The 23,091-nt window shown below is 37.9% G+C and overlaps 2 protein-coding genes across 5 annotated transcripts; one reads left to right on the top strand and one right to left on the bottom strand.

Moving 5' to 3' along the window:
* Nucleotides 1-672: 672 nt before the first annotated feature.
* On the bottom strand, nucleotides 673-7,639 carry rhd (Rh blood group, D antigen). 2 transcript variants are annotated; one of them, XM_052612506.1, is made up of 10 exons: nucleotides 7,436-7,639; nucleotides 6,376-6,568; nucleotides 6,010-6,160; nucleotides 5,300-5,447; nucleotides 4,273-4,439; nucleotides 3,930-4,067; nucleotides 2,474-2,598; nucleotides 1,546-1,625; nucleotides 1,156-1,229; nucleotides 673-999 (listed from the first exon to the last, which is right to left on the bottom strand). In XM_052612506.1, exons 1-10 carry the CDS (start codon nucleotides 7,596-7,598, stop codon nucleotides 973-975), a joined length of 1,266 nt encoding a protein of 421 aa, XP_052468466.1. In that variant the 5' UTR covers nucleotides 7,599-7,639; the 3' UTR covers nucleotides 673-972. The 2 variants fall into 2 exon arrangements, with proteins under 2 accessions (XP_052468466.1, XP_052468467.1); XM_052612507.1 differs by lacking the exon at nucleotides 1,546-1,625.
* Nucleotides 7,640-10,150: 2,511 nt separating this feature from the next.
* On the top strand, nucleotides 10,151-22,876 carry LOC128025904 (macoilin-2). Of its 3 annotated transcripts, none has more exons than XM_052612505.1 (11): nucleotides 10,151-10,442; nucleotides 14,829-14,970; nucleotides 15,862-15,988; nucleotides 16,653-16,776; nucleotides 17,087-17,265; nucleotides 17,599-18,166; nucleotides 19,218-19,376; nucleotides 19,457-19,639; nucleotides 20,348-20,468; nucleotides 20,570-20,744; nucleotides 20,849-22,876. In XM_052612505.1, the coding sequence occupies exons 1-11, from the start codon at nucleotides 10,363-10,365 to the stop codon at nucleotides 21,049-21,051; spliced, it is 2,061 nt and encodes a 686-aa protein (XP_052468465.1). In that variant the 5' UTR covers nucleotides 10,151-10,362; the 3' UTR covers nucleotides 21,052-22,876. The 3 variants fall into 3 exon arrangements, with proteins under 3 accessions (XP_052468465.1, XP_052468464.1, XP_052468463.1); XM_052612504.1 differs by having other exon boundaries at nucleotides 17,596-18,166; XM_052612503.1 differs by having other exon boundaries at nucleotides 17,593-18,166.
* Nucleotides 22,877-23,091: the final 215 nt, after the last annotated feature.

Raw genomic sequence — 23,091 nt, 5'->3', positions numbered from 1 at the left:
CTTTCATTCATAATATCTTGACTTTTTTTTCTGCAGTGTGCAGATTTGAGAGCACACTCCTGTATAATTGCTCCTCAACCTTCAGTCAGCTGACGTCACTACAACAAGCACTTTTGTAAGATTTTTATACATTATGTTTTTTGGGTTCCCACTTATTTTTTTTTATTTTTTTATTTTTTTAATTATTTTACATGGATTGCACTGAGCAAAAGCAGTGTTTTTTTTTTTTTGGAGCTGAGCATAAACAATTTCTGTGCAACTAGTAAAACCAAACAGCATATTTCTCTTCTCGTTCTTGCCTGTGGGAAGCCTGGTTATATATTTTGCGTTCTGGAGCTTTAAATTCACTCTCTGTGTATGTTTGGGCAAATTACAAAAATTTTCTATAGAAATCTTAATGTTTTTAAAAAGCACAATTTCTTATTATTTCAGTGGTTATGGGAGAATAAGGTGAGATCTGAGTCTGTCAACTAACAAATTAGAGATTCTGTGATTTCTACATAATAAAGAATGTAACATTTTAATGTAATCCATGTCTCTCTGACAAAAAGTAGCTGGCCTTCATCCAACTGTGGGTTTAAATTAATAAAACTATTGTGAATATGTACAGAGCCAGTGTTTTGTTCATTTGGAAGGGAAATCATGACTAGAGTGGACTATAGTCAGTGTACTGTGCACCAGAAGGTTATTTTTATATATTGCATTAGTGTATCAGTTTGTCATTGTCAGCCTGAAACAAACTTCCATTTTTCTTGCTTTAACGTCCTGGGGCTTGGAAATTTCTTTGGTGGTGTTTTGTACGATTTGTCTCTTAAAAAAGCACAATGCTTTCCATTCAAGGAAATTTTAAATGGTTTACTTTACAATGTCTCTCAAACACACACACATACACACACACACACACAGATATATTTTGTGCTAACTGCATTCATGCATATCTGAAGTCCTCTTATATCTTTGTCCATAAGTTCTTCATTTTTTTACAGCCAAATTTGGAAACTACAAGAGAAACAAATACATAATTAGTATGTAAATATACTTTTAATTTTTAATTAGGTTTAATGTCATTTTGAATGATAAAAGATAAATGCAGGACTGGTGTTAAGTCTTGTAGACAACATGTATAGAGTGATCCAAATGAACAAAACCCTTCACCTCCCAGAATGCCTGGTCATCAAAGCACTTCCTGTCCTGCTGGGGTCTCCAGATACTCCACTTCAGGAAAAGTCCTGCAAATTGTAATTGTAGTTGTATGTTTAGTTTGCCTCATTGAACTAAAACACAAAATTAATTGGACACACAAGCGTTTAAAAAAATAGTCAAATCAAATTGCCTGTCACAGAGCAAATACATATCAATATATGCACCAGAAAACAGTTAAAACCAGCCTATGCTGAATAAATGCCCTATGCCCTTTTTTTTTTTTTTTTTGCAGTGTAAGATATTTTGCTGGTCTTTTGCTCATATATTCATAACACAATAAAATGCAAAAGAAACATATCTATTCTAATGATCTTTAGTGTGACTGTATCAGTGTTGTTGGACCTGTAGCTGTGCCCATCACCAGACTCATGCACACCGTTATGAGGAGAACACAGATATGATGCACAGCGAACTGCACCGCTCTGAGAACACAGATACAACACAGTCAACATTAAAGGGAAAGTTCACCCAAAACTGAACATTTGCTAACAAAATACTCATTCTCAGGCCTTTCAAGAAGAAGATGAGTTTGTTTCTTCATCAGAACACATTTGAAGAAATGTAGAATTACATCACTTCCTCTGTCATGAATGGGTGCCGTCAGAATGAGAGTCCAAACATGACTCCAGTCTATCAATTAATGTCTTGTGAAATGGAAAGTTGTGTGTTTGTAAGAAACAAATCCATCTTAAAGGTGTTTTAAGTTTCAACATTTGTTTCTTGTAAAAATACAAATCCACAATCCTTTATAAACCTTCTATGAATGAAAAAGTCCATCCTTTGTTGTCCTCTCACATCAAAATTCCTCTAGTATGGTTTTCAACTGTTTCCACTTGTATCTGTGCATATTTCTCTCTTGATTCAGAAGAGACAACTTTTTCACTGGAGAAAGCTAAATTATGGATTATGGATTTCGTATTTTAGCTGGAACCAACTGTTTTAATTTACAAAACGTCTTGATGGATTTGTTTCTTACAAACACAGCTTTTCACATCACAAGACATTAACTGATGGGCTGGATTACTTGTGGATTATTGCGGTGTCTTTATCAGCTGTTTGGACTCTAATTCTGACGGCACCCATTCACTGCAGAGGATCCAAGAGATAGAATGCTAAATTTCTCCAAATCTGTTCCAATGAAGAAACAAACTCATCTACACCCTGGATGGCCCGAGGGTGAGCAAATTTTCTTTTTTAGAGGTAAAGTTTTCCTTTAATGACATTTTATGGATACATGTCACAGGTTTGAATAAAAGTGAAAACATTTTACACTGTGCTTTCGTCACTGGCCAGCCGTAGAAATAAAAGTGCAAACCATCCCAGAATTCCCGGAACGGCATGCACGTTGAGTACGCTGCAGGTGTCATGACACTCAAAAGCAAGTAGCATGTGGTTCTGGAAGAAAGTAAAAACAGAAAATCATTCCTGACGGTTAATGTAATATCCAGTTTACACATCCAAAAGTGCGAGAACAGTTAAAATCCAGGATTTAAATCTTTTAACTAAAGCATAAAACATTATTATTGTCAGCTCAAGTGTTCCAGTCATTTAAGCAATATGGGTTTACTGATTGAAGCTTACTGATGGGGTTTGAGCTAATTAGTCCAAGCAGGTGATATGCATTACTTAGAGTCTTTAAAAAGCTCTCCGTTTTTAAGCTTTTATTGGAAATATTGGTGAAAATATTGTGTGACAGCATGATTGTGATAATTGAATGAGTCCCGAAATTGAGAAGCTATACTTTAACAGTGTGGTTTATTTTTATTGGAGACAGAGGGAGAAAGGCTTTTTCCTTTGGCCTCTTGGGTTTTAATTTTCTCTTGAAATCCTAGTTAGCCAGGTGTATTGGTAAAGAAAGACCCCCTACTAGAGGCATTTTAAGTGTTGTGGCTTTTCCTTTAAGCCTGGTCTTTATAGAGGTTTCATTTTGAAACACTAATTTTTTATGTTTTTCAAAACATTTAAACTTGCCATGTGGATCCACCAGAAAATCTTGACACCCAAACAAGTGTTTGATATAGACCTTATGCACCCAAGAAACAAGCACACAGTCATCTTTAGAATGATGTCTTTGAACTGTTTTGCAGTAGCTCTAAATATTTGGCATCACTGTCAAAGAGTAATTAGCTGCTGAATTGGATTTACTTGTAGAGTTAACAAAAGTTATCATGTGCACTAATGTTTGAAGGGGATGTCATAAATGTCAGTAGACTGGGATGATTTTAAAACAAGCAGATCATTCATTATTTTTTTTATTTTTTTTATATTTTCTGGTTTTGCTTTAATTTTAAGTTTTAGCAGTTTTGTTGTATGCTTTAGTCATTTTAGTTTTAGTTTTGTTTAACTGTCTAAATAGTTTTTAAGTTACTTTTATTTGCATTTATATATGTAATTTTAGTTTATATTTATTATTTTAGTTCATTAAACCACAACTTAAAAATGATAAATTATGTTTGCAATTAGCTGGAATTTTTATTCTAGAAATTCTATTTCAATCATTTTATATTATTGCTTTTCAAGTATTGAAAAGATATTTCTGCTAAGGATTTTTTTTTTTCTGTTTTAAGTATAGGTTAACGTTAATAACCCTGACTCAAACAAGATAAACATTACACTTTCTTGCTCCTCCTTCATCACATATTACAACTATTACATGTTCTCAGTTTGACTGCACAGTAAAAAAATAAATAAATTGAATAAGACTTTTGTGACTGATATGACTTTACCTTCATGTAGCGGAATCCCAAAGCTGATAAGAGAGCGGCACAGAAGCCGATCGTCATGGCAATCCACGGCATGTGGACTGCTGTCATGGCAACTCCAATGGCAACGCCACCGGACAGGGCGGAGCTCTGGACGTGAACCTGTGTAGAGGAAGTGCAGCAAACACCAGTCAGACATGTTACTCATATCATCATTTACAATGAATTATCTGAAAATCTGGTCAGCATTCCTGGATCCCAACTAAGTGAACATGAAATGCTGTTGACAACCCATTTTACTTTTATAATGTGAAACATTTCGTGATATAATATTATAATTGTTTTCTACTGGGAGCTAGCTGCTCACCATGTTCATCTTTCCTTTGGCGCTAGTGAGCATAGAGACAGACATTGCCATGACAACACTGACAGCCAGCGACAGATACGTCCCATAGATGACAGTAAGCTTCAGTTTGAGATCTCTCACCAGTGCTGAGTTAAAACTGGGCCAGAACATCCACAGGAACAGCGTTCCTTTGAGGAAGAAAGAAAGGGAGGATGTGCATAATTGAATTACAACATCAAATAATTACACTTTAGTTCTCGATCTGATTGGGTTCAAGAGAACTGAATCAATTCAAGGGTGATGATATCACTGTTTGTTCCACACAGGGATTTGTTCAGGTAATTTTCTGCAGATTACAACTATACTCTAGTAGGAAGCGATCAATGACTGTGTTTTTGAGTAATTCACTCAATCATTGAACCAGTTTGTTAAAAACGCTAATTCATTTAGCAACTAAACAAGAAAACAATCAATCAAGAGACTGTAACTGAATTGGTGAAAGAAGCGGATTCATTCAGGAACAAAAATATCAGTCAGTCTTTATAACAGAATCACTGTTCACAATCGTTTCTAAAACTGATTAAGTAAAAAACATGAGAAGTTACTGTGTTTATGAGTGAATAATTGAATCTTTCATTCAAATGATTGGTGTAAAACGCTTATTTATTCAGAAATGAGTGCCCTAGTCAATTAATTATTTCTTTAAGCATTCAAAACATTGATTCATTAAGTAATGTGCTCACATTTACTGTAACAGTTATGAAACTCAATCATTATAAGCACAAACATTAAATAATCTGTAATTAATAATCTCTAGGAATTTTTTAGCTGTATAGTAAGTGAGTTAAACCAGTAAATAAACGTATATTATAAATGTATAAAATAACGTGCTATTAAACATTCAACTATGTTTAAAGCTCACTGGAATTTGTTCTCTGTAAATTATCTGATGTGCCATTATGGCTATGGACTGAAACCAAGAAACTGGTTTAGAGTATAGAGGTTATTTTCTGAGTTTGATAGATAGTTAACTGGTTACTGTACTCACCAAACATTGCCAGTAAGCCAGTCTTACGGTCAGTTTTCTCTTTCTCGTGCACCGGTTTGATCCCCTCTCTGTGCAGCACCCATGACACCATCACACCAAACAGAGCCCCGAAGACATGCAGCAGCATGATGCTGTACACTGGATCTGCCTGACACATGAGCTCTGCTTCAGTACAGTATGAAAATACAGTCTGTCTGAATAAAACAGCATGCACAATCCTAGGTGGAATGGCTTGTTAGTATTCAGATTATTGTAAGTATTATTTAATTCAACAATTTTTGTCAATTATAATTTCAAAAGTTTCACATTATAATAATAAATTTTTCAGTGTTTCGCAATTAAAAAAAAAAATTCAAAGACTGGAAAGCTGTTTGTCCAGAAATGTTTCTACCATCTGAATTTGCCCGTCTAAATATATCAGTTTTTATTTTAAACTTTTTTACCGAAATTGGCTTGCAATGTACCTTGAGATGAAGATATGGGAAATCTAAAAAAAAATTATATCTGAGTATTTTTATCATTTTCTTGCACCAAAGAAAAAAACAATTTTTTAAATTTTTTTTATAACAATTATATATATATATATATATATATATATATATATATATATATATATATATATATATATATATATATATATATATATATATATATATATATATAAGGATAGCAATTATAATTTTTATCTGGGAAAGTAATACTTCTCTTACAAGGAACAGAGTTCGCAGGATCCACTGATTGACCACGAATCCTGTGACCTCCACCAGAGCCATTAGTAAGAGCTGGACAGGATTGGTCTTCCCATGGACTGCTCCCATGGCAACCAGAGCAGACGCTGCACAGAGCTCCGCCTCAATAACGCTGCAAGAGGAGCACAGACAGCATTTGATCAAGTCTGAGGCTGTAAAACATCTCAAAGTAATTGTTCACAAAAAATTTCAATTAGGCAAATTTGCACTTAACCTCAGGCCATCTTAAATTAATTTCTTCATGGGAACATATTTGGAGAAATTTAGCATTCCATCACTTGATCACCAATGGATCCTATCATCTGCTAAGAGCTGTAATGTATGCACCTCTTCATACTGATGTGGATCTCCTTTCTGTGGTGTCGTTGTGGCAGCAGAAAGCCATTCATCAAGACGGCCCACTGGATGGCCATGGCTGCCAACAGCATGTTAAACCCTGATCCACTGAAACCATATCGTAAAAGGAACGTGGCCAGAAATCCAAACCCCATGAATATCATCACATGAGTATCTTGGAATTCTGTTGAAAGCAATGCATTTCCATTATTGCCAATGTATACGTTTCTAAAAGATATATATATATAAACTTTAAACATTTGGCTAAATGGTAGTCAGAATTTAATACTGCTTGTGGTAGAGAAATACTTCTTATCATCCAAAACCAGAGATGTTGTGGCTCCACACCCCAACGGCAACATGGCCCACATTTACAAACAAACCAAGGTCAAATTATTATTTATTTTGGGTATGACTCCTTTATATATGGATTTTTTTTTTCTGGCCAAAATATATTTTAAATAGGTCCTAGACAGTGAAGCTCAATTAAATACATTTTTGAAATGTATAATATATTTAGTTTCAATATACAACCAAAATATATTTCAACATGCCATTCCAATCTTACGGTAGCCTACTTTTAAGGTAAATGCATGTGGATGCGATTGCCTACTAGATTTATAATTACTTAATTTTTTTTTTTTTATTGCAATATTGTAATTGTTTTTGTGTTTTTTAAAGTATGTTCCTTGCTGATTTTATGTGATATGTTCACACGTGCAACAGACAACTTCTTCAAATGAAATATAATAATAAATGTAAATGTATATTACATACATTAAACCTATGGAGGCTTTTTTTTAATATTTATATTTTTTAAATATATTTTAAAATATAATTGTATATTGGTAGAAAATATACTTAAGCAAATGCATTTTAAAACATATTTTAGGAAATATACAGTTTTGACATATCAGCTGAACATAGCAGGTTAACAAAAGGTAATGTGATTTAATGCTGTTCATAAATAACCACAAGTTTAAAAGTGAATGCAAGCCTGAACCCTTCAAAAATTCATAACACAGCCTTAATGTAAATCAGACTTACTAACCTGCATATGAACTGATGAAAAGCTTACTGTCAGACTCTCTGTCAATCAGCTCACGCTGCTCTATTTTTACAAAAAAGACAAACAGTAGGATAAAGATTGTTTCCAGCAGGAAGGCCACAAGAGGAAGCCTTGAGCGGAGGCTGGGGGCGTACTGAGGAGCCATTATTAGGTGACAAACTGAGTGAATGTCTGTAATCTACACCCACCAGAGATGAGGAATATGTAAGATCACGTGCATGTAAGAGGCATGGAGGAGGTGTCTCCCAAAAATGAAGCCACCTTCATGTGCAATTAATTATTATGATGTCTCTGTATAATATTCGACAGAGTTTGTTGTATAATAAGACCATTGTCAAAAGAAAATGATGCAAGAAGTATTTAAAGTTTGTTATTCCCGTCCTACAGCACCTTCTGAGATCTTTACTGTTTTATTTTTTTTTTTTCAGAGTAAAGTAACCTTAGGGATCTTGCAGTCTATTCAGAAATGTTGGTGGGGGCAGGGGCGGATCACCCTAAAAGAAAGCCTTGCCACCCCTGCTGCCACCCCAGTTGGCAGCAATTTGAAAATTTACAAGCGCAAATCTTTCGTGATTCGCGATCCCGCTCCGAACTCCCGAACTGATTCAAATGATTTGCGATCCCCAAACTGACTCAAATGATTCGCGATCCCTCTCCGAACTCCCAAACTGACTCAAATGATTCGCGATCCCTCTCCGAACTCTCAAACTGACTCAAATGATTCGCGATCCCACTCCGAACTCCCGAACTGATTCAACTGATTTGCCATTCCCCAAACTGACTCAAATGATTCGCGAACCCGCTTTGAACTCCCGAACTGACTCAAATGATTCCCGAACCCGCTACGAACTCCCGAACTGATTCAAACGATTCGCGATCCCGCTCCAAACTCCCGAACTGACTCAAATGATTCGCGAACCCGCTCCGAACTCTCGAATTGATTCAAATGATCCGCGATCCCGCTCCGAACTCCCGAACTGAATCAAATGATTTGCGATCCCCAAACTGACTCAAATGATTCGCGAACCCGCGCCCAACCATAGACAGTAAAAGAAGCGCCGAACTCCCGAACTGACTCAAATGATTCGCGATCCCGCTCCGAACTCCCGAACTGACTCAAATGATCTGCGAAGCCGCTCCGAACACTCACATTTTGAAACAGTGGTTTATTTTTCCATGTATGTTAACAGCACAAAAAAATCTCAAAGTATAATTATGTTTATCACAGACCAGAATATGAGATGGTCCCCTCAAAAAACTGTATAGCCTAATAATCAAAATTAATAATCATTATAACAGCATCACAATGAGTTTATCATGATATTGCAGCTGGACTCACTATGAGTTCCTGTGTTTTTCATTTCTAGGCTATTTACATCATGTAGTTTTTGTGTAAAGACACACGCAGTACATTATCAGCATTAAACAGCCTGTGCAAAGCTTTTTAATTGCAGTCTATAGTATTAGAATATGAGCTGGGTCATTCTGTCGATTCATTCAGGGCTGCTCTGGGTTTAGTACAAACACAACATTAGTCTTGGGAGGTATAGTCTTGTCTCTTGGAAATGCAGAGAACAGCTTTCCTCAGCTTTCCTTAAGGCTGTCCTTGTCCTGTTTGCAAATGGCTAAAAGGGAAGAAAAAAGAATACATAGAATCAGTTCACAGTTTTATGAAAAGCAATGAACTCCTTATAATCAAGTGATGATAAACTTAATCAGTAACACTTTTGAATAACGGTCCATTAGTTAATATTAGTTAACTACTTTAGTTAATATGATCTAAGCAAGAACAATCCTTCTACAGCATTTATTAATCTTAGTTGATGTTCATTTCAACATTTACTAATGCATTATTTAAATAAAAAGTTGTGCTTGTTAACATTAGTTAATGCACTCTGAATTGTATTTTGAAACTGTATTTTCATTAACTAACATGAACAAAGATGAATAAATACAGTAATAAATGTAATAAATGTATTGTTCATTGTTTGTTCATGTTCGTTAATGAATATTAACTGAAATACTAGTATTCTAAAGTGTTACCACTTCATCTTTGCAAATAAGTAACGGTAGTGAAATGAAAGAGAAGATTTAGCTCCATCATTAATCTAGACAGTCAAAGGGCTCACTCTGTATATTTTGCTCATAACACCATTTAGTTTATTATATAAATTAAACTAAAATATATAATGTTAAAAATGACCAAAAAACATCGAGAAACAACCGCTGAGTCTTACCTATGAAAGATAACACCCCGAGATCTGTTTTTATTATCGTGTGACGCTTTGTAGGTGTCCAATCTGTCGATGAGTCAGGTACGTTTCCTGATGTGAGAGTTATGAGAGATTGAGAGTTGCCCGCTCCAATATGGCGGCGACGTTGACGTGCAGTCGAGCGGCCGCATCTAGGTATTGCTATGTCTATACCATAGACAGTGAAATACGCATCTCTCATAAATCATACGCAAAAATCGTACGAAGAGTCCCGCCTGAATCAATCCTATTGGTCAGGGAGCACTACCTGATTTGTCCACAAAGACAGCGATTGGTGGGGTGAGGAAAACCTGTCAGCAGCACCATTTCCCTTTCTTTGGTACCGCAACAAAAGAGGCCGCTGCTTATTGGCTGTTTGTCTTGCCATTCAAATTGACAGCCCACAGATGCGATTCCTATTTGCTCAGCGGCCTGTCAGTCAAACCTGTCTGGGCCCGTGTCTGTGCGTCTGCGCCGAGAGAAGGAGGAGGGTCTTCCACTCAGTCTTTTTATTTATTTCTTTGTTTCCAGGAGAAAAAAACAACAACCACGGCGGTATATTCCTTTGCTGGAGCGCCAATGTTTCCCGTCCGAATAAGAGAGAACCCTGGACCATACTGCTGTACGTATTAAAAAGCCCGATTTAAGGGGGCGAGGATGAAGCGGCGCAATGCGGACTGCAGCAAGCTCCGACGGCCCTTAAAACGGAACCGAATCACCGAGGGGATCTACAGCAGGTACAATCCAGACCTTCGGAGCGAACCGTTATCATTCAGGATAGACCCAGATTTCGTTTTTATTATGATATAAGATATCACAGAGAGACTGTAAATCGCCTAACCGAGCTGAGCTGTCGTCAACAGAGCTTGGCTGGAGGTAGACAGTCGTCTCCGCAGAAATGAATAAGCTGCCGTAGGCCTCATTACAGCGATGCGCTTTAAAAGAAAGAAACCCGCGAAGCCCACCGCCGTGGGCTCGAGACCCGACGGTTAGAGTCACTAACTGTCAGTCATCAGAATCAGTCATCGAGACAGTTGATCGATTTTGATTTCCTCTCACAAGACCGCAAGGAGAATAACCTTAATTTAATTAGCAAATCTCATATGTAAATTAGGGGAGTTTATTCAAATAAAGGTTTCTAAGAGACTGCTGGAAGGGTTTTAAATGCCCGAGAAGCCAAATAACTGAAGTTGGCTCAGTCTTTCCTCAGAAGTTTGGGAGACCGGAGGCAGTTACGAATTTGTTTACGTTTTCCTTGGGAACTCACGAACTACTACACATTTTGTATTTAAAATATATATATGTAGAAAAAACTAACAGTATATCTATGGTAAGTTAGTATTTTTTATTGCCAGGAATAATGTTTAAATTAATGTTATTGTTTGAAATATTATCCAAATCTGACTTTTTGTCTGTGAAACACAAAAGATGTTTCTAACTTCACTCACCATTCACTTTACTTTAATTTTACATAAAATTATAAAGCAAATGCCTGAATGATGAATGTCGTTCTGAGTGACTGACATTTCCTTTTGTGTTCCACACAAGAAAGAAAATTATCCTTTTGTAAGGGTAATTAATTTAATTAAGGGTAACTTAGTTGCACAAATTTCATGTGAGGGATAATTTTTTTGCAGTTCAGTCTTTCATTGAGAGCCTAAGTTTGTTAGTCTGAGTGTTTTTGTTTTCGTAAGCTTTGTCATGGAGCATCTGACCTGTCAATCAGAAGTGATGTTGTGAAGCGGTTTTATGCAGCAGTACTTCATATTTCATATCTTAGCACTTAGCAGTTGGTATAACCTCTCATATAATAACTTTAATCTCTATGTATGGGGTGCCGGTCATATTGCTGACCCTGTGCCAGTGTTTGGGTCTGTTCAATGTTTGGCATATAGTATATTTGCTGGTGGTCATATAAGGGGGGGGGGGGGGGGGGGGGTGAAATGCTCGTTTTCACTCAATATCCTGTTAATGTTGAATACCTATAGAGTAGTACTGCATCCTTCATAACTCCAAAAAGTCTTTAGTTTTATTATATTCATAAGAGAAAGATAGTCTGTACCGATTTTTCCCGGAAAAACACGACCGGCTGGAGGTGTGACGTGTGGGCGGAGCTAAAGAATCACGAGCGCGAGTAAGCTTTTGCGTTGAGAGCATTTGGAAGCTGTGACATTACTGTGAGGGAAAAAAAACATCATCTAAAACAAACCATGGCTAACAGTCAGATTCAGCCGTTTATTTATTATCCAGAATCAGATCCCGAGGCTGAAACTGAACGAGAGCAGCAGCAGCAACGACTCTCTCCGAACGGGGCTCGAACCCGGGTCTCCGGCAGGGGAGGCGGACGCACTAATAAGGAGGCAGAGGTATTTTAAGCAGTTTTACTCACCGCCTGCGGTTCCAACACGCGATCGTGACCCTTTTTCGTTGGGACTGCATTATCCTTAAGAAATAAACGATGTGCAAATCCGGCGTCAAACTGGGCCTTGTGAACAAGCATCTTCGAAATGCAGGGAACAAACACAAACACTTGCACAACTCGGTTGATGCTCTGTAAAAATAAACTCCATCCACTGGTCCCTTAATGCTTTTTCTCTTTTGGTAATCTGTGCAGGGTTGTCTTGCCCTGGCAACCAAAAACACACTTCTTTTGTGACATTTCGCGACGCTCTCGCTCTGATCAGTGAATGTCTGTTGTGCTCTCAGTGCTCTGCTATACGGGAGCGCGCACTCTTCCGGCAGAAGTGCCCTTAGGACCCATATAAGGAAATTCCGCTCCATCTAACGTCACACAGAGCCATACTCGAAAAAAACTTTTTCCAACTCTTTAACAGTGTAAAAAACTCAGTATGCATGAAATAGCATTTCACCCCCATTTAATTTCAAATGTTTAAAGCAAGATATCAGTGAAGTGTACTATACCAAATTCACACTGCAGAAGTGCTCATTTTCACATAGTTTCTGAAGGTTTTTTCATAAATTGTTTTTTAAACTGTTCAAAAGTTTCTTGAATAACAGATATACAGTGTGAGAAGGCCAGTGCATTAAAACCATTCAGTTTAATCACCGCTCAATTTTAATGTGCTGCTTTAATTGATACGTGCACACACACATACACACCACAGTCACACACAGAGATCTGAGATCGTGCTGTGCAAAAAGTAACATTCTGAAGCTCATAAACATCATTTCAGCGCTGCCATGCAACTTTTACTAATCCATAATGAATCGCTACATTATATTTCTCAGCAACAAAGGGGGTAAAATCGTAGTTTTTTAAGTAATTATACTCCGCTTCATTGTTTAAGAGACATACGCAGACAATTTCGACATCTCTCTGTCTCTCTCTTAAAATAAAGTAATAAAAAGTAGTTTGAATCATTGGATAAATCTGTCGGTCATTTAAAGGTGCTGTATGTAAGTTTTTGACTCTACTACAGCATAAAAATATCATAATATGTTTGCAAATATGTAAGAAACATGCTAAGTTAACATATTTGTTTATCTGAAAAACAATATTACAGTCAGTTACTCTTCTTTGAAAATGTTAAATCCTGGCTGGAATGTCCATTTCTGTTTTGGTTTGTTAAACCTGCCCACTGCCAGTTTACCCAATTGTGTTTCGGCACCCATTTCATTTTCATTTGGCACCCAGCGCATTTCATTTCATTCATCAAGTGTTCATCGTTCCTGTTGTTGTCGTCAATCTGGTAAAAATGTGCATCAAGTCTGAGGAGCAGGTGAAAAAAACCCCTCTCCAATACCCCTTACAAACACAATTCTACATACATCACCTTTAACATTTCTATCGTAAAACGTACCGTTAAAAGTTGACTAATAAATGGTTTGGAGCTTCACCTTACATTGGTCTCTTTAATGTTAAACTGATGCTTCCTGCTCTGCTTCTGTGAACAGTAAATCCTGCCTACTTTGATTTGATTGACCATCAGTCATTTTGACATTGAAGAGTGATGTTAGACAGCTGATGGTTTGATCTGAAGTGCCTAGTATGTGCAATGGTCGCGCATGCATCCGTAGACTAGTGCAAATTAATTCTCACACTTTAATAGTATTTATAGCTCCCAAAAGGGTGTGTGACTATGAGAAGTTGTTACCTCAAAATGTATGTTATTATGCAGCTTTGAAACTACTTTTTCTCATGTGTAATATGTGTTGCATATGCAGATGCATTGGCTGTCAACTTTGATGACGTGCAGATGCATCTGTAACACGTGTTATCATCAGATGTGTGTTATTGCTTTTCTCAGTGAGGTGGAATTGAGCAAATATGTAATCAGCCCAGATCTACCAGTCCAGTGACTTTTTTTTTTACTTCTGTTGACACAATAATTTCTGTCATCTCAACACTATTAATAGCATCTTCAGCACCTGTATGAGCAGCGGAGAAATATGTAGATGCTATGCTATTAAATTAATCATACTTTTTAAAGACAGAAAAGCTGTAGTATTCCCACTCATTTAAATGAATCACCAACACCAGCACTTTTTTGTTAAGATTAATGTTAAGATTATGCATGCCATTTATGCATGTTTAAACACTTTAAGCTGTGTTTAATGCATGTTAATCGTTTTTGAAATTATTTATTTTTAGCTATCTAAATGCTTCGATTTTTGTGAAACAAAGAATGATTACAAAATTGGTCTGGTGACAAAGTCTTTAGGGCCATTTAATGGGCAAAAAACACATTTAAAATCAAGATTCGCAATGAATCACATTGACATTTATTCAATATATCGCTGAGGCGTAATTATAGTCTAAATAAAGAATATCTGGTTGATTTAGTATTTAGGATCTGCATTGCTACATCTGGAGATACATCTTGGCATCCTACTCTTGGCTTCTTCTCATCCCTATATAAAACATAATCTGCTTCATTCACTACACGCTGAATTGGAGAAAGCCAAACATTGATTACATCCTCCCCCACCTACCCATGCTTCATTGGGTTGGATTTACTACTGGAGCTCACGATGGAATTGCTTGTACGTGTCGCTAAATGTTCTTTGGCTCAAGACCACATGTGGGGTCTTATTCAAAGAGATGAGATCTTGAATGAATGATTGAATGGTTTGGTAATAATGTCCCTTCTTTTTTGTTTCAGTACGTTCCTGTACCTGAAGTTTCTGGTGGTCTGGGCGCTGGTGCTGCTGGCAGACTTTGTCCTGGACTTCCGCTTCGAGTACCTTTGGCCTTTCTGGCTCTTCATTCGCAGTGTTTACGACTCCTTCAGATACCAGGGCCTGGTGAGTACGTGAGACAAGCGCTTCATCTAGATAAAAGGACTAAATAATTAAAGGCATCGATTGGTCATGCTCATGTTGGTCCAATACAAAATCAAATGTTTATCAAAATGTCTGAGCTTCTGTTTACCATACATGGTGATTTATACTGCTTATAAATCTTATAAGATTTTTTTGTTTGACTGGCAGAAATGTAATTTTTAGCACACACACGCACATATATATATCTTTATATATTGTATGTATTTTTTTATATATATATATTATATATCGTAAATGTTCTATGAAATGGCTGCTGGAAATTAGCTTTGCCATCAAAGGAGTGAATGACATTTTAAAATATTTTCAAATAGAAAACATAGTTTAAATAGTTTTTTAAAATTGCAATAATATTTTGTAATATAACTGTTTTTATTATGTTTTTTGTCAAATAAATGCAGCCTTGATGCGCATTAGAGACTTCTCAGAAGAACATAAAAAAAATCTTATTTGTTATACTGTCTGAAGACTTTATGCATCTGTTTATGAATTTGAGATTATCAATAATCCTTTGAGGGACAAAAACTAGTTTATACTCTTATTTAGTCTTCTCTGAGATTAAGATATTTATACATTTTCAGAAGTTCAGTCATCAGTATTGTGATTTGTGTATTGTATTGTGACAGCACTTTACATGCATCCACTACTATAAACGTATGTTATTGTTCCTCTTATGTCTCTTAAATAATAATGAAAACGGCATAAACACAAAATGCTGTTTATGGTTGTTTTATATGATGTTTTGCATGTCTCGCAGCAGGATGGTGAAATGACATTTTATTGAGGCCTGTGAAATGACATTTCACGCTAGTTGCACATGTGATGATCTGATGCATCTCTCTCTCTGTGTTGCAGGCTTTCTCAGTGTTTTTTGTGTGTGTGGCATTCACATCAGATATTATATGTCTGCTGTTCATCCCAGTGCAGTGGCTGTTCTTTGCAGCCAGCACTTATGTGTGGGTACAGTACGTCTGGCACACAGGTAAGAGCCGCACACCTGTTCATATTGTATTACATGATCACCCTGCCATCGTTGATCTGGTATGTTTTGTGGTACTGCTACTGAAGTCTAACCTCAAGCTTACAGCTGATTGGTCAGTGGTTTGTGAACCTTCATGACTTGCACCTTTGACTTCCTCTATAGACAACCTCAAACTGACATGTCTGTCATTCAGAGTGTCAGTCTGGTATGGTGTAGACACACTTTTGACTCCATCTCTGGTTTCTTGTATCCTCTTTATAAAGATGGATTAAAATACATTTAACAAATGTGTGGACTCCAGCTTGAGAGGATCATTCCCATGCTGTTGTGAGCTTTTGTTGTCATAACATGATTTATTCTGGCTTTATAACATGCGCACACACGCACTGTGACCTTGCAGCTGTAAGCTTGGTTATTTCTGAGCAGCTCTGGATCTTGACGTCAACAAAAGGATTTGCTTCAAATGACTCCCTCGAACTGTTTAGATTTGATCCTTGATTCAGATTCACCCATAGAGTGTGTGCTTGAATGGTTGTGGGTTTGTTTAGAGTAATTCTGGCTGTTAATGTTGAGATTATTACACTTATTCACTGTTGTCAACTGAAGTATTTTAAAGACATGTTGAATTGACCATTCTCCTCTCATACACTCCATCTCTCCACAGAACGAGGGGTCTGCCTCCCCACTGTATCGCTATGGATACTTTTTGTTTATATTGAGGCAGCTATCAGATTTAAAGATTTGAAACACTTCCACGTGGACTTGTGTCGTCCGTTTGCAGCACACTGGTATGCCAATTCTCTTAGTCCTTACTTGCATTGATGAGTCAAACATTGGCACTGATTGTGAGCAAGTTTCAGCTTTATCTGTCTGCTTTCCTCTATATTCAATCATATAGCAGTACACAGTAATAATTCCACGACAATTGAAGTGGTGCAGAAAACAATGGCTTAAGTTTTTCCCATTAAAATGTGTAGAACAGGTTACTCAGACTAAAGTATGTAGTTATGGTTCTTACTTGTGTCTTCAGGGTTTTTTGGGATGTTTTTTTTTCCCCAACAATGCTAATCGTATGATGTCCAATTTCTGTGTTCACAGTATCGGGTACCCGGTGGTGACGCTGGGCTTTGGTTTTAAGAGTTATGTAAGTTATAAGATGCGTCTGCGGAAACAGAAGGAGGTGCAAAAAGAAAACGAATTTTACATGCAGCTGCTGCAGCAGGCGTTACCTCCAGAACAACAGCTCATACAGAGACAAGAACGAGAAGCAGAGGAGGGTAAGGACTTTATACAGTGTCTCCTGACGGCAGTAGTTTGGAGACATGTTGCACAGTTTCTGCAAAGCTCTATATTGGCCATGGCTGTCAAGCTCTAAAAAGGAGTGAAAAACAACCTACATTGAAGCCTTTTTCTCACTTTCGTAAATCACATGACATGGAACATGCCAGAGCTAGATGGACTTCTTCAAATGCATTTTTAAAGTGTTTATTACATTTTAAAGTGTTTTAAACCGATATGAACAGACTTTGTTTAAAGAAACTTCAAAAATTGTTCATAGCAGATGTGACATGAGTAAATATTTTTCTCTCTTTCTCATTTATAAGCAGCAGCAGCAGCAGCATCTAAAGGCATTCATGATGTAGACTCTCCAGCTGTGGCACAGAACGGCTCGGCGGGCGGTAAAAAACCATCATCCAACACCTTACCAGAGCTGGAATACAGAGAGAAAGAACGAGGCAAGAACGAGTCCAAAAAGCAACACAACCAGAACCATCACAGCAGCACCAGCAGCATCTTACCATCAGTGGACAGTAAAGCTCAGGAGATGGAGTACATGGAGAACCACGTGAACAGTAAGAGACTGAGCAGCTCAGATCTGCTGGGCAGCACTGAGAACCTGCTGAAAGATGAACACTCTTCATCGTCCTCCTCTTCCTCCTCCTCCAACTCCAACAAAAATTACAAAAATGCCAACGGAGGAGGAGGGGGAGGGAGCTCCTCGCCCCGGGGGCATGGAACAGCCAATGGCAGTGTGCCGTCTTCCTCTGGGCCTTCGTCGTCCGCGTCTTCCTCAAGTAAGGGAGACCGGAAACAGAAGTGTGGAGGAGGGAAAAACAGAGACCCTGTGGAAAACTGCATTCCCAACAATCAGCTGAGTAAACCGGAAGCGCTCGTCAGGTTAGACTCGCACACAACATCTGTATCAAAATCAGGGCTTCACATTAAAACAGCAGCTCTAATGTTCAGCAGGGTGTGTGAGAACACTGCACACTAGTAAACAATAATGCTTTGTTATTTGTTTCTCAATCTGATAGAAAGCATTAATAAACAAGACTTTTTTTCAGTTTTCCCAAAACTGAACTGAGGGCAAAAAGAGTCGAGTTCACTTTCTTCGATCTTTTCCTTTCTATCACATTTGTGATAAATTGTGGTCCTTTTGCTGTGTTCTGCAAATGTTTGTATTTGAGAGTCTTTTCAGTAGGAATACATGCAATTTGAAATTTCGGTTAAGGGTGAAAGCTTTCCCCACACAGATTTCGAAACCGGTTCAAGTTGTCACATGAATTTGCTGCATTGACCAACAGAAAGCTGTTTGGTTTGTAATTGATGATGCAAAATGAACCTTTTTTTCCATGTATAATTTTGCTAAAGTGATCATACATTTTAATCAGTAATCAGCTGCATGTGAAACTTCGTAGTGTTGCCAGAATAGGTAATACATTTTATGAAGGAATTAAAAAGGTATAGGTGTATGTGTGTGTTTTGAATGCATTCTGGACTTACCAGATCTGCATGGTTATAAACTACAAAGATACACTTGGAAATAGTAGGTGATCTAGGTCCTACTGTTTTTCAAAAACTGAGTATTTGGACATACTATTCTTATGGCACACCATATCTCACATACTATTTCATAGGGAATTTAGTCCTTTTCTTTGCTACCTATACACTGAATTATATTATAAAAATATGGTGGTTCTAAAAACATTCTTGGTTGCGGACAATTTAGTAGTAAAACAGACCACAAAACACCTCAAATCTGGGAGAAACCTCCAATTTCCTCAAAACAGTTAGTTTTTATATCATCTACTTACCTGCTTAGCATTTTTGTGCATCATTGGAATTTATATCATGCTTTGAGCAAGTTTGGATGCCCAGAAATGCTGTCTATTTAGGTACCCTCTTAGGTTTCAGGAAGCTCAGTCCTTTTCTCTAAATTCACTTTTAGGCTGGAGCAGGATGTTAAGAAGCTGAAGGCAGACCTGCAGGCTAGCAGACAGACCGAACAGGATCTGCGCAGTCAGCTGGGCTCTCTAGGCAGCTCTGAACGCAGCATACGCTCTGAGCTCGGACAGCTGCGACAGGAGAACGAACTACTGCAAAACAAGTGAGACATCCCATCTTGAGTTTGCTCCTTAAGAGAGCACAGAGCAGATATTAATGCAAACTCTTCTTTTGTGTGTTCAGACTTCATAACGCCGTGCAGGCGAAGCAGAAGGACAAGCAGACAGTGGGGCAGCTGGAGAAGCGTCTGAAGGCAGAACAGGAGGCTCGTGCTGCAGCAGAGAAACTGTTAGCAGAGGAAAAGAAACGCAAGAAGCTGGAGGAGGCCACAGCGGCCCGTGCAGTCGCTCTCGCTGCAGCAACCAGGTGCTAATGACACACCTTTGCCTCATTCCATTGCATTTCATTTCCTAACATTCATTCTGTTATATATTGTGCATTTCATTCTCTTCCTTTCCATTTCAAAAGTTTGGGATCAGTAAGATTTTTCAATGTTTTTGAAAGAAGTCTGTCTCTTATGCTCACCAAGGGTGCATTAAAAAAAATTAAACTGTAAAGTAAAATTGTGAAATATTATTACAATTTAAAATAACTGTTTTCTTTTGTTTTATATTTTAAAATGTCATTTACTCCTGTGATGCAAAGCTGACAATTTTAGCAGACATTACTCCAGTCTTTGATGATAAAGTTCAGAAGAACAGCATTTATTTGAAATAGAAATCCTTTATAACTTTATAAATGTCTTTGTCGCTTTTCATAAATGTGATTTTTCCTTTCTAAATAAAAGTAATTGCTTAGAAAAAAGTTATCTTACTGACCCAAAATAGATAACATGTATGCCATACACATTTTTTTCTGCCTCTCCATTCTTTTTTACTGCCTGATTTTTTTTTTATAGCTTTGCCTTCATCCATTCTGTCTGTTTCTCACACGATTCTCTCTTTTCCTTCGTTAGTTATGTCTTCCCTTTCATGAGATCTGTTTCTGTTTTCTTTCCATAAAACTCCAGGATATTTCACTTTTTCTTCTTCTTTTTTTTATGTGAACTAATGTGCGTCTATTTGTGTCTATCAGAGGTGAGTGCACAGAGTCTCTGAGGAGGAGGATTTCTGAGCTGGAGACGGAGTATAAGAAACTCACGCTTGACATCAAGGTGAAAGAAGAACAAATCAGAGAGCTGGAGCTCAAAGTTCAAGTGAGGAAATGTTCAAATGCCATATTCGCTATTAATGTTTCAAAATCTTCTGTAAATGGAGACGTGGTATAAAAATACACTACTACTCCTCCTCTTTCTAGGAGCTACATAAATATAAGGAAAATGAGAAGGACACAGAGGTTCTGATGTCAGCGCTGTCAGCGATGCAGGATAAAACCCAGCACCTGGAGAACAGCCTCAGCGCTGAGACCCGCATCAAGCTGGACCTCTTCTCTGCCCTCGGAGATGCTAAGAGACAGCTGGAGATTGCACAAGGTCTTCCATCACACACTTTTGTCCAGATTACCCACCAGGAGATCAGCATTTAAATTTGAAAACTACTTAATAATTTATTCCTGTCTGGATTTGTGTTCTTTTAGGTCAAATTCTGCAGAAAGACCAGGAGATTAAAGACCTGAAGCAGAAGATAGCAGAGGTCATGGCCGTCATGCCCAGTGTGGTGTATTCCGCAGATACAGGCAGCATGACCCCAGTCACGCCCCATTACTCCTCCAAATTCATGGACACCGGTCCATCAGGACTGGACCCCAATGCGTCTGTTTACCAGCCCCTGAAAAAATGAATGCTTGTCACCCACCACAGCAGACCTACACTCATTCTCACACATACACAGACACACATATACATGCAAACACAGTCTTCTCTGGTTGTTGTTTTTTTTCCTCAATAGGCCCAGATTCTGATTCATCTTTGGCATGTCTGTGGCTCAGATTGCTTTTTTTGGTTTAGTTTTTTTCGTCTTCTATTACTCCAGCTTCTTGCCTGGTGCGAAGGATGTTGTATTGTGTGACTGTATCTGTTGTAGTAAAAAAACAAAAGACAAAAAAAGAGGACTTTTAAGGGACATCACACGTTGAGTAGGAAACTGCCGTTTCTTTTCTCTTGTATATGTCTAGAAACCTCACAGAAGTTGGTGAGTTATCTTCCCTCAGTCCATTCAGAGATCGCTCGCATCCATTTGTTTTCCTCTTTGGATTTCAGCCTTGATGTTAGGTTTTTTTTTTCTCTCTCTCGGGGGGAGTGATGCAAAGCAGGGCAAGTGTGAGATCCGTTGTCCCAGGTGCTTTACCCCATATCAGAAGAAAATTTTTACTCAAGAATGTCACCATCTAATATGAGAAGAATGTAACGCAATGTTCAAAAACCAAAACGTCCCAGAAACAATGCAACAAAATGATCTCACTTCTCAGTATGTCAGGATCGGATGACTCCCGGTCTTTAAGGACTCGATTGATGGACCGAAGCTTCATCTGTGGATTGCTTTTCTTCCTCCTGGTACAAAAAGACAAACTGCATCACAAACGCAGTCCAGCAGCGTAATTCACCAGTTACAGATAATTAGTGCCTTCATATGGGACCTCATTGGTGGAACCGAAAGATCTCTTCCCTCCCTCTGCCACGTCATGCCTCAAACACATCCTTTTTAGTCACGTACAGCAAACGGACTCCACGCTTGTGAATTCGGTCATTTGTTTACATTATAATTTATTTATCCAACGTTGCACTATTGCACTGTTGACGAGCTCGTAAGGGAATATCATAAGTATGAAAATGCGGGATACTTTCCCCTCCTTGTTTTCTTTATTGTATTGACCATCTTTCAGTTTCAGACGGAAGCTAGTGTAGTCCAGTGCCAACTAAGACTGTAATTTTGTTGAAAAAGAAGTGTTTTAGATCCATCAGGTTAATGGCTGGTCCCACGAACAGAAGCTAGAGGAGAGTATTATTGCTATTATTATATGGTTTGTGTCTGGTTTTCAGAGAAATACTTGGTTGTGCCGCTTGATGGCGCCGTTGCGTTCAGAAAAGTGTTGCTACTTTAAATCCATGAGACTCTTGAAAAGGTGTTCGTCGGACCATCATCACACTTGATGTGCAAATAAATTCAGATCCAGATGTCTGCTAAACATGAAGTATTACCGGGTAAAAGGGAGAACGTCCTGAGCCAACCCACCTTTTGGAAAAACCCTCAGATTTGTGTTAAAGCGAATAGATTTTGCCAACCAGATGAAGTCAGTTCCTTCAAACGAGTTCTGTTGCGAGTAGTTTCAGAAGGGGAGAAGGGTTACTGTGTGAGTATTCTATCAGTGAATGATGGGCGGGAGGGGGGCGGGGTTTAGACAGAGTCAGTCCTATGTGGTATAGTCGTGCTCTGAGATGGTTGTTGTTTTTGGTGTCTGTGTTTTTTTAAAACTATGATGTGATGGAGGAAGTGGGAATGTTTGCAGAGTCCAAGTGGTTTAAATGAAAGAGTTGTTTTGTTTTCTTTGCCCACTGTCACTTCTCTCTTTCTGTCTGTTTTTTTTTTCGGCCAGACCTCGGCTGCACTCTCTGTGAGGTCTCTGTGAGGTTTCAAGTAATAAAACATTTTTTTCTGGCATATGTCATTCTTTTGTGGGTTGTCCATTGATTGTTGTGGTTTTTAAATGCTTGCATGCAAAATAATATGTGGGGCACAATATATAAAGTGTTTTGACAGCAAGGAAAAACATTGCTGAATGCAATTGATAAAACAGAGCTAACCTTATTATTATGGCTTATTTTGGGCTGAGCAAAGGGTTAATGCATGAGGAAGAATGACAATGAAACCATTACAATGTTC

This window comes from Carassius gibelio, chromosome A13 (assembly GCF_023724105.1).
Source record: "Carassius gibelio isolate Cgi1373 ecotype wild population from Czech Republic chromosome A13, carGib1.2-hapl.c, whole genome shotgun sequence".
Taxonomy (NCBI): Eukaryota; Metazoa; Chordata; class Actinopteri; order Cypriniformes; family Cyprinidae; genus Carassius; species Carassius gibelio.
Note: the sequence above shows the minus strand (reverse complement) of the source record. Positions and strands in the feature narration are given on the sequence as shown.

Excerpts from the sequence above, each read along its gene's own strand:
- rhd (XM_052612506.1), bottom strand. The coding sequence starts at position 7,598 with ATGGCTCCTCAGTACGCCCCCAGCCTCCGCTCAAGGCTTCCTCTTGTG. Across the intron at positions 6,161-6,375 it reads ATCCACATCAGTATGAAGAG|CGTTATTGAGGCGGAGCTCT; the intron begins GTGCATACATTA and ends CTCCTCTTGCAG. Across the intron at positions 1,626-2,473 it reads GCCAGTGACGAAAGCACAGT|AGCGGTGCAGTTCGCTGTGC; the intron begins GTAAAATGTTTT and ends CTGTGTTCTCAG.
- LOC128025904 (XM_052612503.1), top strand. The coding sequence starts at position 10,363 with ATGAAGCGGCGCAATGCGGACTGCAGCAAGCTCCGACGGCCCTTAAAA. Across the intron at positions 10,443-14,828 it reads ACCGAGGGGATCTACAGCAG|TACGTTCCTGTACCTGAAGT; the intron begins GTACAATCCAGA and ends TTTTTGTTTCAG. Across the intron at positions 17,266-17,592 it reads AGAACGAGAAGCAGAGGAGG|CAGCAGCAGCAGCAGCATCT; the intron begins GTAAGGACTTTA and ends CTCATTTATAAG.